Source organism: Salvelinus fontinalis, chromosome 21 (genome assembly GCF_029448725.1).
Source record: "Salvelinus fontinalis isolate EN_2023a chromosome 21, ASM2944872v1, whole genome shotgun sequence".
Lineage (NCBI taxonomy): Eukaryota > Metazoa > Chordata > Actinopteri > Salmoniformes > Salmonidae > Salvelinus > Salvelinus fontinalis.
This window is the reverse complement of record NC_074685.1, coordinates 1022151-1038488: the sequence shown is the minus strand read 5'-3', so window position 1 is coordinate 1038488 and position 16338 is coordinate 1022151. Positions and strand designations below refer to the sequence as shown.

Here is a 16338-nt window from a genome sequence, read left to right as displayed (position 1 = left end):
TAAAATGAAGCACATGAATCCGCTTTCAAACCGGTGTAGTTTACCTGACATGTTAAGAACTCAACTGCTTCCTGCATTCACTATTCGAGTGCAGGAAGCAGATGACATGTTTTTCCCACACATATGTAATATATATATATATATATGTAAAGACCAGTTTAAATTGAAAATAGTTTAATGGGTGAGAATATTGTCTAGTGCTTGTCAAATTGTGAATGAGAGACTGATGAAGTGTGTGCAGCCTGCGTAAGAAACAGAGCACAGTGCAAGCCTCTCATTAGACGTTTTTCAAATCATCATTAAGTCGCATCATGCAGCCTTAGTATGTATTACAAATCAAAACAAATAGCCTAAGGTTTGTATCATAACTAAATGATAAATAACTCTAAATTAAGCAAATTATCACTATGCTAAACGCTGAACAAAGAATAGCCACGTGCACACTCCCTCGGAAATCGTTTCGGAACAATATCCTTTCTATTTTACTCAGCAACGTTCAATTGTATTCTTCTTACTATAAAATAATGCCACAGGAATTGTAAGCAAATCTTGTCTGTTAAATGAACTAGTGTAGCCCACAGCCATTTGGCTTAGCCAGATCAGGGCCTAACATAAGGAGGACTATTCTGTTCTTCTGTAATAGGCTACATTTTCTTCATATCATAATGTTTCTTTAGACCTGTCTAAAATAAATAATGGATTTATTGTGATGGTTTAGTCTTTATTAAATGGGTTTTATTAGACTTTTTAAATGAAAATGCAGATGTTTCTAAGGTCTGCATCAGTGGCTTGTAGGCTGTGTGTGGAAGCCAGGGGATGTTAAATGTGATTATGTTAATTCACGGTCAATTACCGTGAAACCGGCAGTTATTTGCTTGACAGTTACCGGCTGACAAAATGTCCTACCCCCCAATATGAAGTGAATCGTTTTGTGTTGTGGATAGCTATATTTGTAGTTTACTTGATTGTTTGTTGTCATGCTAAGGCTTCCTTCTTTATTTAGCCAGGCACAATAAGCTATATTATTTTGTGAAGTGGTTAGATAAGTCATTGAGTTTGTTTAGTCTTGATCATATGAATGGATATGTTCAATTTAACAATATTAGGAGGTTATCAATAACAATGTGACACTGAACTGTTTTTAATTCTTGTTTATTTCAGAGGTTCAGACAAAGAAAGTTCGGAAAGTTCCCCCCGGTTTGCCTTCCTCAGTAAGTCAAATTTTATTTACATTTTAATGCTGTGTTGAACTGTGGCTTGCAATAATTCTACATACATTTATATTCCTATGAGATTCTCTATTTTTCTGATCATTAATTTTATTAATATACAGTGTTTGTCCAAAATTATTGACACCATTGATCAAGATCAGCAATAATGATATATAAAATATATAATTCAAAAAACTGAGCAATATTATATGCAAAAAAAATTAAGGGAAATTATATTTTTTTATACTAATACAATTGCTCAGAGAAAGAGATTTTATTTGACAAGTAACCATGTATTCTTTTCAGAAAGGTAGGAGTGAGAAATTAATTCAGGACTATCCATAATCATGGTAGCATTCGCATGAATGTAGAAAACATGTTCTATTCTTATTTACAATTAAAGTGACTCCAAATTGACACAATACATTATTTACCATTCATTTCTATTGGACACGAAATAATCTGAAACACAACCAAAACTAACAACAAATGCATCCAACAAGTTTGTAGAGTCACAAGCTCTATGTAGTCATTGCGTTCTTGGAATATGGGGCCAAATACTACACTTTTGACTACTTAATTTATACAAATCTTGTATTTTGTGAATAATTTTGACCCCTACCTTTCTTTGAGCAATTGTATTAGTATAAAATATTATAATGATATTTTTTTTTGTGTGTATACAATATAGCTCAGTATTTTATTTATTTTATACAATCATTATTGCTCATCTTTATCAAGGGTGTCAATAATTTCAGACCACACTGTATATTACATAGACTATATTTTGCGTTATACATTAAATATATAATCAATTGTATTAGAATTCCCTAGCGGCATGGTTTCTTGCGCTGAATTAAAATACTCCTCTGAAAGAAATACACACCACTGATATACCTTTTGAAAAAAAAATGTGACTTTGTAGAAACGGCTTGTTCTTATTTTGCGTACGGTCCAGGAGAGGACATGAAGATGGACATTGAGATGGCTATTGTTTAAGGCTTATACCTACTTAAATAGAAGTTAATGATGCTATAAATATATGGCTTGTCATAAGAAGGCCTTTGCTATAGTCTCTAAGCTCTGTGGGAGACTGGGAGATCACAGCATTACAGTTTGGGTTGTATTGTCCTGGTTTCCCTCACTGGGGGTGAAAAGTAACAAGGGGAGAAAAAAATCCTTCCCAAAGAAGCTTTTGGCGAAATCCAATGTTGTTAATCTTTTGTTATGCCTCAAGTGATGTTATAAGGGATGTTTATTCCACTATCTAGATAAACATATTAGGTCGCTGCTTTCTTAGTCGGGTTCACAGTAGAATAGAGAAAGGCAAAATCTCGGCCGTTTGAATGTACTGAGATCTGAAGCCTGTTTTGTTGCCACCAGGTTGAAGTAGTCACCACAGGTTTTCTTTCTGTCTCGTTGCCAACCGAAAGCAGATTTTACGGTTTATATTTTTGCTGCTGTACGTAATGTTGTGGTTGTGGGGGCTTTGGCCTGAGAATGCCTTGACTTGGCCAGCATGACAGCCTCGCTGAAAGACGCTTTTTCATGCATTTTGGCATTTTCAAGGCCTGTGGACCATAAAGCTCCTACTCAGTTTTTACTCTCAAGTTTTGTGTCAGTTTGTGTCTTTCTTTCTGACATAACTTTTCTATTTTTCCTGAAATGTCACTTTGTCTATTTGTGCAATGCTTTTTTTTTGTTTCGGTAACAAATGCATTCCCCCACTAGTCTTGTTCTGAAGGGCACAGCTGGGTTTCGGTGCATGTCATTTTTGTTCAACAAAGATTACCAAGACCTTTGATTTAATCCGACATTTGCTGGTGTGGATATATAACATTACAATCAAATACTATTTATTTTCAACAGGGAAGTGTATTCAATCAATAATAGTACCTCTGTGTTAGTAAGCTTGCATATTAAATATTAAATCATTATAAATTCTTAAACATATTTAGACCTAGGTGTAGAGGCCAGGAATGCCGAGTCCAAAAACGGTTCTCCCCGTAAAGCCACTGGTAACAAACCTTGTGCTCAAATTATATAAAATATTTATAATTTATAATAAATAATGTACTCATTTTGATTGTCAATCAATGGATCTCAATTTGACATATCTACTAAGGTATTGTATCATTTATTATAATATATTTAGATTGTTATCATATCTATCATATATCATTTATACAGATTTTGTTGATTGTTATTTTAGAAAATACATGTATTTCTTACATAGGTAAATTTGTATAATTAAAATAGACAGATATTTCTTTATTCAAGACATATAAAACAAAACATTTGTATTTTTCTTCTTTTACTGCACAATGTCTGATGGATAGTACATGAATTGAACAGGCTTTCCCTGGTCTCCCGCCAGGACGTTTTTCAGGTCTATTGTTATATAAAAGCTGCAGAAGCTATGTATAGGCTATGTCGTTTGTGTTGTTGTTGACGTTTGTGTTGTTGTTCATTAGCCTGGTAACGTAGCTGTAGTGTTGACTCCAGATGCACCTGCTAATATTCGTCCTTTCTCTTCAAATCTACTTTCTGTAGTGTCCGTCATTACAACAACAACAAAAAACACCGGAATAAAGAGCGATGACCTATGTTTTTAAGCATCCGCCTTTTTCATCAGTGGCCAAAAACTATTGTATGTCGTCTCAGTGGTCTTCACTTGACCCTCGTTGGTACCTACACTGATCAAAAAAAAATGTAAAAAATAAAAATAATAAATCGTCTCTTGAATGGATCATTCTCTTTCTATTATTATATGCCCAAAATGTGTTTGTTAGTAAAGTTTATTTACTTAAAGAACAATTGCGCTGTCATTAGAGAGAAACCTTGGAATAATGTGGTAATATATCAATGGATTGCTAGTTTACATTGGGTGCAGCTTGTCCTCTCCATAGAATGGTGGCATAGCCCCTCTTGTAATTTAATATAATCTATATGGTTGCTGGTTCTATATTTAGTTTGCTTCTTGGTGTTTTAGAGACAGTAGACGTTTTATCAGTTATTGACACAGTGTAATGCGTTCTTTCTTTCTTTCTTTCTTTCTTTCTTTCTTTCTTTGTTTCACAAGATGGAGAAAGTGTCATTTGTCATTTTGGACATTTGGCAGTTGATTAACTATTATACTGAGTGACTCATTGGTTTTTATTAGTAATTGAAAAATATGATTCTTTGTTTTTTAAAAAAAAAATTTGAATAAATTTAACCTTGATAAAAATTAAAAAGGCTACAAATGTTTTCACCATCACATGTGATTCTAGGACATTCTTGAATATACAGGTCATTTTCCTAACCTTTGTGGCAATCGACTGATGTATAAATAAATTGATGGAAAAAGGAATACCTTTGATCAATAATCCATGTTAGACAGTGTCTTTGTATTGAGGGTCTACAGACAGATGTAATCATACATTAGATAGAGATAGGTTTACCTAGCTGTTGAGGCATCTCAGTCTAAGCCAACAGTCTAAATCTTTCACGTCAGGGCTGTTTTGATTCCTTATTCCCGTCGGTTCCTGTATCTGATGTTGTTTAAAGTGGAGAGAGTTAATTAAATGAAGGCAGGTCTAGCAGAAGGTACAATAGGGATCTTGGTATCAGGAAAGCTGAAGTGTTCTGTTAGCTCTCCTGCCCCCTGCAGTCCTGTGTTGGTATTACATCACCCCTCCAGTCCTGTGTTGGTATTACATCACCCCTGCAGTCCTGTGTTGGTATTACATCACCCCTCCAGTCCTGTGTTGGTATTACATCACCCCTCCAGTCCTGTGTTGGTATTACATCACCCCTCCAGTCCTGTGTTGGTATTACGTCACCCCTCCAGTCCTGTGTTGGTATGACATCACCCCTCCAGTCCTGTGTTGGTATTACATCACCCCTCCAGCCCTGTGTTGGTATTACATCACCCCTCCAGTCCTGTGTTGGTATTACTTCACCCCTCCAGTCATGTGTTGGTATTACATCACCCCTCCAGCCCTGTGTTGGTATTACATCACCCCTCCATATCCTGTGTTGGTATTACATCACCCCTCCAGTCCTGTGTTGGTATTACATCACCCCTCCAGTCCTGTGTTGGTATTACATCACCCCTCCAGCCCTGTGTTGGTATTACATCACCCCTCCAGCCCTGTGTTGGTATTACATCACCCCTGCAGTCCTGTGTTGGTATTACATCACCCCTCCAGTCCTTGGTATTACATCACCCCTCCAGTCCTTGGTATTACATCACCCCTCCAGTCCTGTGTTGGTATTACATCACCCCTCCAGTCCTGTGTTGGTATTACATCACCCCTCCAGTCCTGTGTTGGTATTACATCACCCCTCCAGCCCTGTGTTGGTATTACATCACCCCTGCAGTCCTGTGTTGGTATTACATCACCCCTCCAGCCCTGTGTTGGTATTACATCACCCCTGCAGTCCTGTGTTGGTATTACATCACCCCTCCAGCCCTGTGTTGGTATTACATCACCCCTCCAGTTCTGTGTTGGTATTACATCACCCCTCCAGTCCTGTGTTGGTATTACATCACCCCTCCAGTCCTTGGTATTACATCACCCCTCCAGTCCTTGGTATTACATCACCCCTCCAGTCCTGTGTTGGTATTACATCACCCCTCCAGCCCTGTGTTGGTATTACATCACCCCTCCAGTCCTGTGGTGGTATTACATCACCCCTCCAGCCCTGTGTTGGTATTACATCACCCCTCCAGTCCTGTGTTGGTATTACATCACCCCTCCAGTCCTTGGTATTACATCACCCCTCCAGTCCTGTGTTAGTATTACATCACCCCTCCAATCCTGTGTTGGTATTACATCACCCCTCCAGCCCTGTGTTGGTATTACATCACCCCTCCAATCCTGTGTTGGTATTACATCACCCCTCCAGTCCTGTGTTGGTATTACATCACCCCTCCAGTCCTGTGTTGGTATTACATCACCCCTCCAGTCCTGTGTTGGTATTACATCACCCCTCCAGTCCTGTGTTGGTATTACATCACCCCTCCAGTCCTTGGTATTACATCACCCCTCCAGTCCTGTGTTGGTATTACATCACCCCTCCAGCCCTGTGTTGGTATTACATCACCCCTCCAGTCCTGTGTTAGTATTACATCACCCCTCCAATCCTGTGTTGGTATTACATCACCCCTCCAGTCCTGTGTTGGTATTACATCACCCCTCCAGTCCTGTGTTGGTATTACATCACCCCTCCAGTCCTGTGTTGGTATTACATCACCCCTCCAGTCCTGTGTTGGTATTACATCACCCCTCCAGTCCTTGGTATTACATCACCCCTCCAGTCCTGTGTTGGTATTACATCACCCCTCCAGTCCTGTGTTGGTATTACATCACCCCTCCAGTCCTGTGTTGGTATTACATCACCCCTCCAGCCCTGTGTTGGTATTACATCACCCCTCCAGTCCTGTGTTGGTATTACATCACCCCTCCAGTCCTGTGGTGGTATTACATCACCCCTCCAGTCCTGTGTTGGTATTACATCACCCCTCCAGTCCTGTGTTGGTATTACATCACCCCTCCAGCCCTGTGTTGGTATGACATCACCCCTCCAGCCCTGTGTTGGTATTACATCACCCCTCCAGTCCTGTGTTGGTATTACATCACCCCTCCAGCCCTGTGTTGGTATTACATCACCCCTCCAGTCCTGTGTTGGTATTACATCACCCCTCCAGCCCTGTGTTGGTATTACATCACCCCTCCAGCCCTGTGGTGGTATTACATCACCCCTCCAGCCCTGTGTTGGTATTACATCACCCCTCCAGTCCTGTGTTGGTATTACATCACCCCTCCAGCCCTGTGTTGGTATTACATCACCCCTCCAGTCCTGTGTTGGTATTACATCACCCCTCCAGCCCTGTGTTGGTATTACATCACCCCTCCAGCCCTGTGGTGGTATTACATCACCCCTCCAGCCCTGTGTTGGTATTACATCACCCCTCCAGCCCTGTGTTGGTATTACATCACCCCTCCAGTCCTGTGTTGGTATTACATCACCCCTCCAGTCCTGTGTTGGTATTACATCACCCCTCCAGTCCTGTGTTGGTATTACATCACCCCTCCAGTCCTGAGTTGGTTTCAGAGATTTATCTACGTATGATTTCATTGAAATGTGTTTATTTTCTTGAGTCCACCATTGCATCACCTTCTGATTTCATTGATTCATTGATCAGTATTTATCTTTCTATTCCTAGTGGTTTGTTACATTTGACCATAAATTAATCTGGGAACCAAATTCCCTTTTTTTCTCCCCCAGCGTAATATATATATTTAATAAACTTGTTTTTAGATCAGTCTAAAGTCTAAGGCATTAATTAATAAGGTCTATTCTGTTTAACAACGTTATTTAACCTACGTCTCACCACAGAAAATACTAAAATGATCCTTTCTCTCAATGGGATTCATTGAGCGATATCTTTAGTGTGTTTTGGGGGATTTACGTAATACCATGTTTTTGAAACATTTTTTAATTATGAAGACAAATTGGTCGTTTGTGTTTGTTGATCAAGTCCCTGTCCGTTGCAGGTTATTGTGTTCTCTAAGATAGTTGGCTGTCGTTTTTTTTTTTTTTTTTTACTGTGCATTTGTGGTTTCGCTAACACTGTTAGCATATGTCACGCTATGACATTATCCAGACAATGAAGACAGCCCTGAGCCTGACACTGTGTGTGTATACCCTGCTTCCCAGACACGCAGTAAACTGAATGGTTTGCTAGTCCAGCTGGTCTCATAGACTTAACCCTTAACAAACATGTAATACACACATGCAGACGGGTGGGGGACGACGACAACAACAACAGCAACAACAAGACAAATAATAACATTGTTTGTTTTTCAAGTCGAAGACTGTGGAGGTAGAGAGAGTAGAGGAGGAGAATGGGCCTGTCAGTGGAGGTATAGAGGGTAGTGGAGGAGAACAGATGAGAATGGGCCTGTCAGTGGAGGTATAGAGAGTAGTGGAGGAGAACAGAGGAGAATGGGCCTGTCAGTGGAGGCATAGAGAGTAGTAGAGGAGAACAGAGGAGAATGGGCCTGTCAGTGGAGGTATAGAGAGTAGTAGAGGAGAACAGAGGAGAATGGGCCTGTCAGTGGAGGTATAGAGAGTAGTGGAGGAGAATGGGCCTGTCAGTGGAGGTATAGAGAGTAGTGGAGGAGAAGAGGAGAATGGGCCTGTCAGTGGAGGTATAGAGAGTAGTAGAGGAGAACAGAGGAGAATGGGCCTGTCAGTGGAGGTATAGAGAGTAGTGGAGGAGAATGGGCCTGTCAGTGGAGGTATAGAGAGTAGTAGAGGAGAACAGAGGAGAATGGGCCTGTCAGTGGAGGTATAGAGAGTAGTGGAGGAGAACAGAGGAGAATGGGCCTGTCAGTGGAGGTATAGAGAGTAGTAGAGGAGAATGGGCCTGTCAGTGGAGGTATAGAGAGTAGTAGAGGAGAATGGGCCTGTCAGTGGAGGTATAGAGAGTAGTAGAGGAGGAGAACAGAGGAGAATGGGCCTGTCAGTGGAGGTATAGAGAGTAGTGGAGGAGAACAGAGGAGAATGGGCCTGTAAGTGGAGGTATAGAGAGTAGTGGAGGAGAAGAGGAGAATGGGCCTGTCAGTGGAGGTATAGAGAGTAGTAGAGGAGAACAGAGGAGAATGGGCCTGTCAGTGGAGGTATAGAGAGTAGTGGAGGATAATGGGCCTGTCAGTGGAGGTATAGAGAGTAGTGGAGGAGAACAGAGGAGAATGGGCCTGTCAGTGGAGGTATAGAGAGTAGTAGAGGAGAACAGAGGAGAATGGACCTGTCAGTGGAGGTATAGAGAGTAGTAGAGGAGAACAGAGGAGAATGGGCCTGTCAGTGGAGGTATAGAGAGTAGTAGAGGAGAACAGAGGAGAATGGGCCTGTCAGTGGAGGTATAGAGAGTAGTAGAGGAGAACAGAGGAGAATGGGCCTGTCAGGGGAGGTATAGAGAGTAGTGGAGGAGAATGGGCCTGTCAGTGGAGGTATAGAGAGTAGTGGAGGAGAACAGAGGAGAATGGGCCTGTCAGTGGAGGTATAGAGAGTAGTAGAGGAGAACAGAGGAGAATGGGCCTGTCAGTGGAGGTATAGAGAGTAGTGGAGGAGAACAGAGGAGAATGGGCCTGTCAGTGGAGGTATAGAGAGTAGTAGAGGAGAACAGAGGAGAATGGGCCTGTCAGTGGAGGTATAGAGAGTAGTGGAGGAGAACAGAGGAGAATGGGCCTGTCAGTGGAGGTATAGAGAGTAGTAGAGGAGAATGGGCCTGTCAGTGGAGGTATAGAGAGTAGTAGAGGAGAATGGGCCTGTCAGTGGAGGTATAGAGAGTAGTAGAGGAGAATGGGCCTGTCAGTGGAGGTATAGAGAGTAGTAGAGGAGGAGAACAGAGGAGAATGGGCCTGTAAGTGGAGGTATAGAGAGTAGTGGAGGAGAAGAGGAGAATGGGCCTGTCAGTGGAGGTATAGAGAGTAGTAGAGGAGAACAGAGGAGAATGGGCCTGTCAGTGGAGGTATAGAGAGTAGTGGAGGATAATGGGCCTGTCAGTGGAGGTATAGAGAGTAGTGGAGGAGAACAGAGGAGAATGGGCCTGTCAGTGGAGGTATAGAGAGTAGTAGAGGAGAACAGAGGAGAATGGACCTGTCAGTGGAGGTATAGAGAGTAGTAGAGGAGAACAGAGGAGAATGGGCCTGTCAGTGGAGGTATAGAGAGTAGTAGAGGAGAACAGAGGAGAATGGGCCTGTCAGTGGAGGTATAGAGAGTAGTAGAGGAGAACAGAGGAGAATGGGCCTGTCAGGGGAGGTATAGAGAGTAGTGGAGGAGAATGGGCCTGTCAGTGGAGGTATAGAGAGTAGTGGAGGAGAACAGAGGAGAATGGGCCTGTCAGTGGAGGTATAGAGAGTAGTAGAGGAGAACAGAGGAGAATGGGACTGTCAGTGGAGGTATAGAGAGTAGTGGAGGAGAACAGAGGAGAATGGGCCTGTCAGTGGAGGTATAGAGAGTAGTGGAGGAGAAGAGAGGAGAATGGGCCTGTCAGTGGTATAGAGAGTAGTGAAGGAGAACAGAGGAGAATGGGCCTGTCAGTGGAGGTATAGAGAGTAGTGGAGGAGAACAGAGGAGAATGGGCCTGTCAGTGGAGGTATAGAGAGTAGTAGAGGAGAACAGAGGAGAATGGGCCTGTCAGTGGAGGTATAGAGAGTAGTAGAGGAGAACAGAGGAGAATGGGCCTGTCAGTGGAGGTATAGAGAGTAGTGGAGGAGAACAGAGGAGAATGGGCCTGTCAGTGGAGGTATAGAGAGTAGTGGAGGAGAACAGAGGAGAATGGGCTTGTCAGTGGAGGTATAGAGAGTAGTAGAGGAGAAGAGAGGAGAATGGGCCTGTCAGTGGAGGTATAGAGAGTAGTAGAGGAGAACAGAGGAGAATGGGCCTGTCAGTGGAGGTATAGAGAGTAGTGGAGGAGAATGGGCCTGTCAGTGGAGGTATAGAGAGTAGTGGAGGAGAACAGAGGAGAATGGGCTTGTCAGTGGAGGTATAGAGAGTAGTAGAGGAGAACAGAGGAGAATGGGCCTGTCAGTGGAGGTATAGAGAGTAGTAGAGGAGAACAGAGGAGAATGGGCCTGTCAGTGGAGGTATAGAGAGTAGTAGAGGAGAACAGAGGAGAATGGGCCTGTCAGTGGAGGTATAGAGAGTAGTAGAGGAGAACAGAGGAGAATGGGCCTGTCAGTGGAGGTATAGAGAGTAGTAGAGGAGAACAGAGGAGAATGGGCCTGTCAGGGGAGGTATAGAGAGTAGTGGAGGAGAAGAGAGGAGAATGGGCCTGTCAGTGGAGGTATAGAGAGTAGTAGAGGAGAACAGAGGAGAATGGGCCTGTCAGTGGAGGTATAGAGAGTAGTGGAGGAGAATGGGCCTGTCAGTGGAGGTATAGAGAGTAGTGGAGGAGAACAGAGGAGAATGGGCCTGTCAGTGGAGGAATAGAGAGTAGTGGAGGAGAACAGAGGAGAATGGGCCTGTCAGTGGAGGTATAGAGAGTAGTAGAGGAGGAGAACAGAGGAGAATGGGCCTGTCAGTGGAGGTATAGAGAGTAGTGGAGGAGAAGAGGAGAATGGGCCTGTCAGTGGAGGTATAGAGAGTAGTAGAGGAGAATGGGCCTGTCAGTGGAGGTATAGAGAGTAGTAGAGGAGAATGGGCCTGTCAGTGGAGGTATAGAGAGTAGTAGAGGAGGAGAACAGAGGAGAATGGGCCTGTCAGTGGAGGTATAGAGAGTAGTGGAGGAGAAGAGGAGAATGGGCCTGTCAGTGGAGGTATAGAGAGTAGTAGAGGAGAACAGAGGAGAATGGGCCTGTCAGTGGAGGTATAGAGAGTAGTGGAGGATAATGGGCCTGTCAGTGGAGGTATAGAGAGTAGTGGAGGAGAACAGAGGAGAATGGGCCTGTCAGTGGAGGTATAGAGAGTAGTAGAGGAGAACAGAGGAGAATGGGCCTGTCAGTGGAGGTATAGAGAGTAGTAGAGGAGAACAGAGGAGAATGGGCCTGTCAGTGGAGGTATAGAGAGTAGTAGAGGAGAACAGAGGAGAATGGGCCTGTCAGTGGAGGTATAGAGAGTAGTAGAGGAGAACAGAGGAGAATGGGCCTGTCAGGGGAGGTATAGAGAGTAGTGGAGGAGAATGGGCCTGTCAGTGGAGGTATAGAGAGTAGTGGAGGAGAACAGAGGAGAATGGGCCTGTCAGTGGAGGTATAGAGAGTAGTAGAGGAGAACAGAGGAGAATGGGACTGTCAGTGGAGGTATAGAGAGTAGTGGAGGAGAAGAGAGGAGAATGGGCCTGTCAGTGGAGGTATAGAGAGTAGTGAAGGAGAACAGAGGAGAATGGGCCTGTCAGTGGAGGTATAGAGAGTAGTAGAGGAGAACAGAGGAGAATGGGCCTGTCAGTGGAGGTATAGAGAGTAGTGGAGGAGAAGAGAGGAGAATGGGCCTGTCAGTGGTATAGAGAGTAGTGAAGGAGAACAGAGGAGAATGGGCCTGTCAGTGGAGGTATAGAGAGTAGTGGAGGAGAACAGAGGAGAATGGGCCTGTCAGTGGAGGTATAGAGAGTAGTAGAGGAGAACAGAGGAGAATGGGCCTGTCAGTGGAGGTATAGAGAGTAGTAGAGGAGAACAGAGGAGAATGGGCCAGTCAGTGGAGGTATAGAGAGTAGTAGAGGAGAGGAGGAGAATGGTTCAGTTGTATTTTCAGGGTGATTGGGGGAGCAGGCCGATACTTGGCCACGACCCAGGGGAAGGAGGGAGGAGAGGTGAGGGAGAGGAAGAGGAGGAGAAGGACATGATTGAATGTCTCGGGTGCCTGCTGTCTCTTTGATGCTGCACAGAGATGAACGTAGTGACACACACACACACACACACACACACACACACACACACACACACACACACACACACACACACACACACACACACACACACACACACACACACACACACACACACACACACACACACACACACACATAAAGAAAAGCTGTAAGCAGTAGAGAGTCCCGTGTAAATCTTATGGGCCCTGCTGTGAGGGTCCAACGCCCCTGGCCGGGATGAAGACGAGGAACACGATGATTTATCCTTCTGCTGCTTCTCAGGCGTGTTTTTGTGTGTGTGTGTTTCCAGGCCTGGGAAACATTGACACGTCACTAATCACTCTCCTATACTGACACAGTTTTTCCAAAATACAAACAGAAATGATCTTTGGGACCCATGAATCCATACCATTTTATCTCTCTCTCTCTCTCTGCTTTTGTCATGGTCCTGGAAGTGCTGCTATCTATATGTGTATTTTTATTTTATTTAACTAGGCAAGTCAGTTAAGAACAAAGTCTTATTTACAATGGTGGCCTACCCCCGGCCGACGCTATGCCAATTGTGCACCGCCCTATGGGACTCCCAATCACTGCCGGATGTGATGCAGCCTGAATTGGAACCAGGGATTGTAGTGATGCCTCTTGCATTGAGATGCAGTGCCTTAGACCGCTGCTCCACTCGGGAGCCCACTGAGATGCAGTGTCTTAGACCGCTGCTCCACTCGGGAGCCCACTGAGATGCAGTGTCTTAGACCGCTGCTCCACTCGGGAGCCCACTGAGATGCAGTGCCTTAGACCGCTGCTCCAATCGGGAGCCCACTGAGATGCAGTGTCTTAGACCGTTGCTCCACTCGGGAGCCCACTGAGATGCAGTGCCTTAGACCGCTGCTCCACTCGGGAGCCCACTGAGATGCAGTGTCTTAGACCGCTGCTCCACTCGGGAGCCCACTGAGATGAAGTGCCTTAGACCGCTCTCTCCTCTCCTCTGTCTGCTCTCTTCTCTGTCTCCTCTTTCCTCTCCTCTGTCCCCTCTCTCCTCTCCTTTGTCTCCTCTCTGCTCTCCTCTGTCCCCTCTCTCCTCTCCTTTGTCTCCTCTCTCCTCTCCTCTGTCCCCTCTCTCCTCTCCTTTGTCTCCTCTCTCCTCTCTTGTGTCTCCTCTGTCCTCCTCTCTGTCTCCTCTCTCCTCTTCTCTTTCTCCTCTCTCCTCTCCTCTGTCCTCTCTCTCCTCTCTTGTGTATCCTCTCTCCTCTCCTCTGTCTCCTCTCTCCTCTCCTCTGTCCCCTCTCCTCTCTCCTCTCCTGTCCTCTCCTCCAGCTGTGTGTTAATATAATACTATGTGCAGTTTAGAGACTCAAGATGGATCGAAAGCTCTTCACTTGTCCTCACCAGAGTAGAGTACTGTCTATGGTTTACAAAATCACACTGAATGAATACAACGTTTTAAAAGCAAACTGAGATAAACAATAGGTGATCACATACAACAACACTCAACAGCTACCAGAGATGACATGTTGGAGGGTTTCATGCCCAGTTACAAGAAGGGCAATATATAAGGCCTAATGTTATTTTCCACAGAGGGAGTTTTGTAAGGTGTTAATATTACTCTGCAGCAGCTCTACTATTTCCACAGGGACACGGTCAAGTACACACAGCTGTTTCTCTGAATCTCCCTCCCTCCCACCCTCCCTCCCTCCCTCCCTCTCTCTTTCTCTCTCTCTCTCTCTCCCTCCTCTCTCTCTCCATCTCTCCCTCTCCCTCCCTCCCTCCCTCCCACCCTCCCTCCCTCCCTCCCTCCCTCTCTCTCTCTCTCTCTCTCTCTCTCTCCCTCCTCTCTCTCTCCATCTCTCCCTCTCCCTCCCTCCCTCCCTCTCTCTCCCTCCCTCTCTCCCCTCTCTCTCTTTCTCACTCTATCTCCCTCCCTCCCGCTCTCTCTCCCTCTCTCTCTCTCTCTCTCTCCCTCTCCCACCCTCCCTCTCTCCCCCTCTCTCTCTCCCTCCCTCTCTCTCTCTCTCTCCCTCCCTCCCTCCCTCTCCCTCTCTCTCCCTCCCTCTCTATCTCTCCCTCCCTCCCTCCCTCTCTCTCCCTCTCTCTGTCTCTCTCTCTCTATATATATATATCCCTCTCTCTCTCTGCTTCCTCTCCGCATTCCAGAACCAAATGCCAGAAGAAGAGAAATGTCGCTCCACTCTGCAACGCTGTGATGAATACCCCATGTTGCCAGAGAGAAGCCAGAGACATTAATATTTTTTTTTGCATATGTTAAGGAAATGGTTTGAAGTTGGCACTAATGTATGAATTATAACACAGTAACCAACTTCTCTCATACCTCCCCTCGCTGCTTTACAAAATTAGAAATCATTGGACTGATTATGAAAAAAAAATCCTACAAACATCAGATATTTTATTCTGTCTTATTGCGTATTATTGCTAGTCATCATACTTCGTCCTTGTATATTTTTTTTAAATATGTTAGTAGTTTTAGTTTTTAAATCTGGTTCCATTTTTATGAAGGTTTCCATTTTTATTTTTGTTTTTCTCTCTCATGGAACCAACCGGATGTCTTTCATGTAAAGAGCACTAAAGAGCAGGGTCTGTTAACCATATTAAAGGAAAAAAAACATGGGATTTTTGTTCCATGACTCAAACTAGCTGTTCTAAAATGGATGGTATGTTCTGTTTGATATGAATTATACACCTTTTTCTTCTTCTGGAAATCGGGGGGGGGGGGGTGGGGGGGGGGGGGGGCTTACATAAGGGGGGGGGGGGCTTACATAAGAACAACAGAATAAGGAAAACATAACACATTATTTTCTCCCCGCCCTCTTGGGTTGTCCACGTTAACACCAGGTACATTTCCCCCTGGGACTCAGTGAGTTGGCCGTTGTGTTGTTGTGCTATAGCTACATAGAGGAAGTTGAGTCAATTTCCTCTGAAGGGTCAAGAGGGTCCTGTACAAAAACACTGGGTCTGGATAGATACACTGGGTCTAGATATATACACTGGGTCTAGATATATACACTGGGTCTAGATATATACACTGGGTCTAGATATATACACTGGGTCTAGATAGATACACTGGGTCTAGATATATACACTGGGTCTAGATATATACACTGGGTCTAGATATACACTGGGTCTAGATATATACACTGGGTCTAGATAGATACACTGGGTCTAGATATATACACTGGGTCTAGATATATACACTGGGTCTAGATAGATACACTGGGTCTAGATATATACACTGGGTCTAGATATATACACTGGGTCTAGATATATACACTGGGTCTAGATATATACACTGGGTCTAGATATATACACTGGGTCTAGATATATGCACTGGGTCTAGATATATACACTGGGTCCTGTACAAAAACACTGGGTCTAGATATATACACTGGGTCTAGATATATACACTGGGTCTAGATAGATACACTGGGTCTAGATATATACACTGGGTCTAGATAGATACACTGGGTCTAGATATATACACTGGGTCTAGATATATACACTGGGTCTAGATATATACACTGGGTCTAGATATATACACTGGGTCTAGATATATACACTGGGTCTAGATATATACACTGGGCCTGTCAAGCTGTTGCAAGGTGCCTGAGGGAATCCGCCCCCCCACTCTCTGACACCTGCGGTTGACGAAGGGTGGGACAGCCCTTTGATTTAGTTCACATTTGGTTACCAACATGAGACAAACCAATGTTCTGGTCCAGATAGACTGAGAAAGCTGTTCAGCACCACAGATGAGGCCCT

General features: G+C 44.3%; 1 protein-coding gene across 1 annotated transcript in view; it reads left to right on the top strand.

The window, feature by feature from the left end:
- LOC129819110 (transcription factor 4-like) overlaps positions 1–16338 on the top strand; it is a 242236-nt gene that overhangs the window by 48877 nt on the left and 177021 nt on the right. Inside the window, exon 3 of the mRNA XM_055875679.1 lies at positions 1162–1211. Within this exon, the coding sequence (XP_055731654.1) occupies positions 1162–1211 (50 nt within the window). The remainder of the gene's footprint in view (positions 1–1161; positions 1212–16338) is intronic.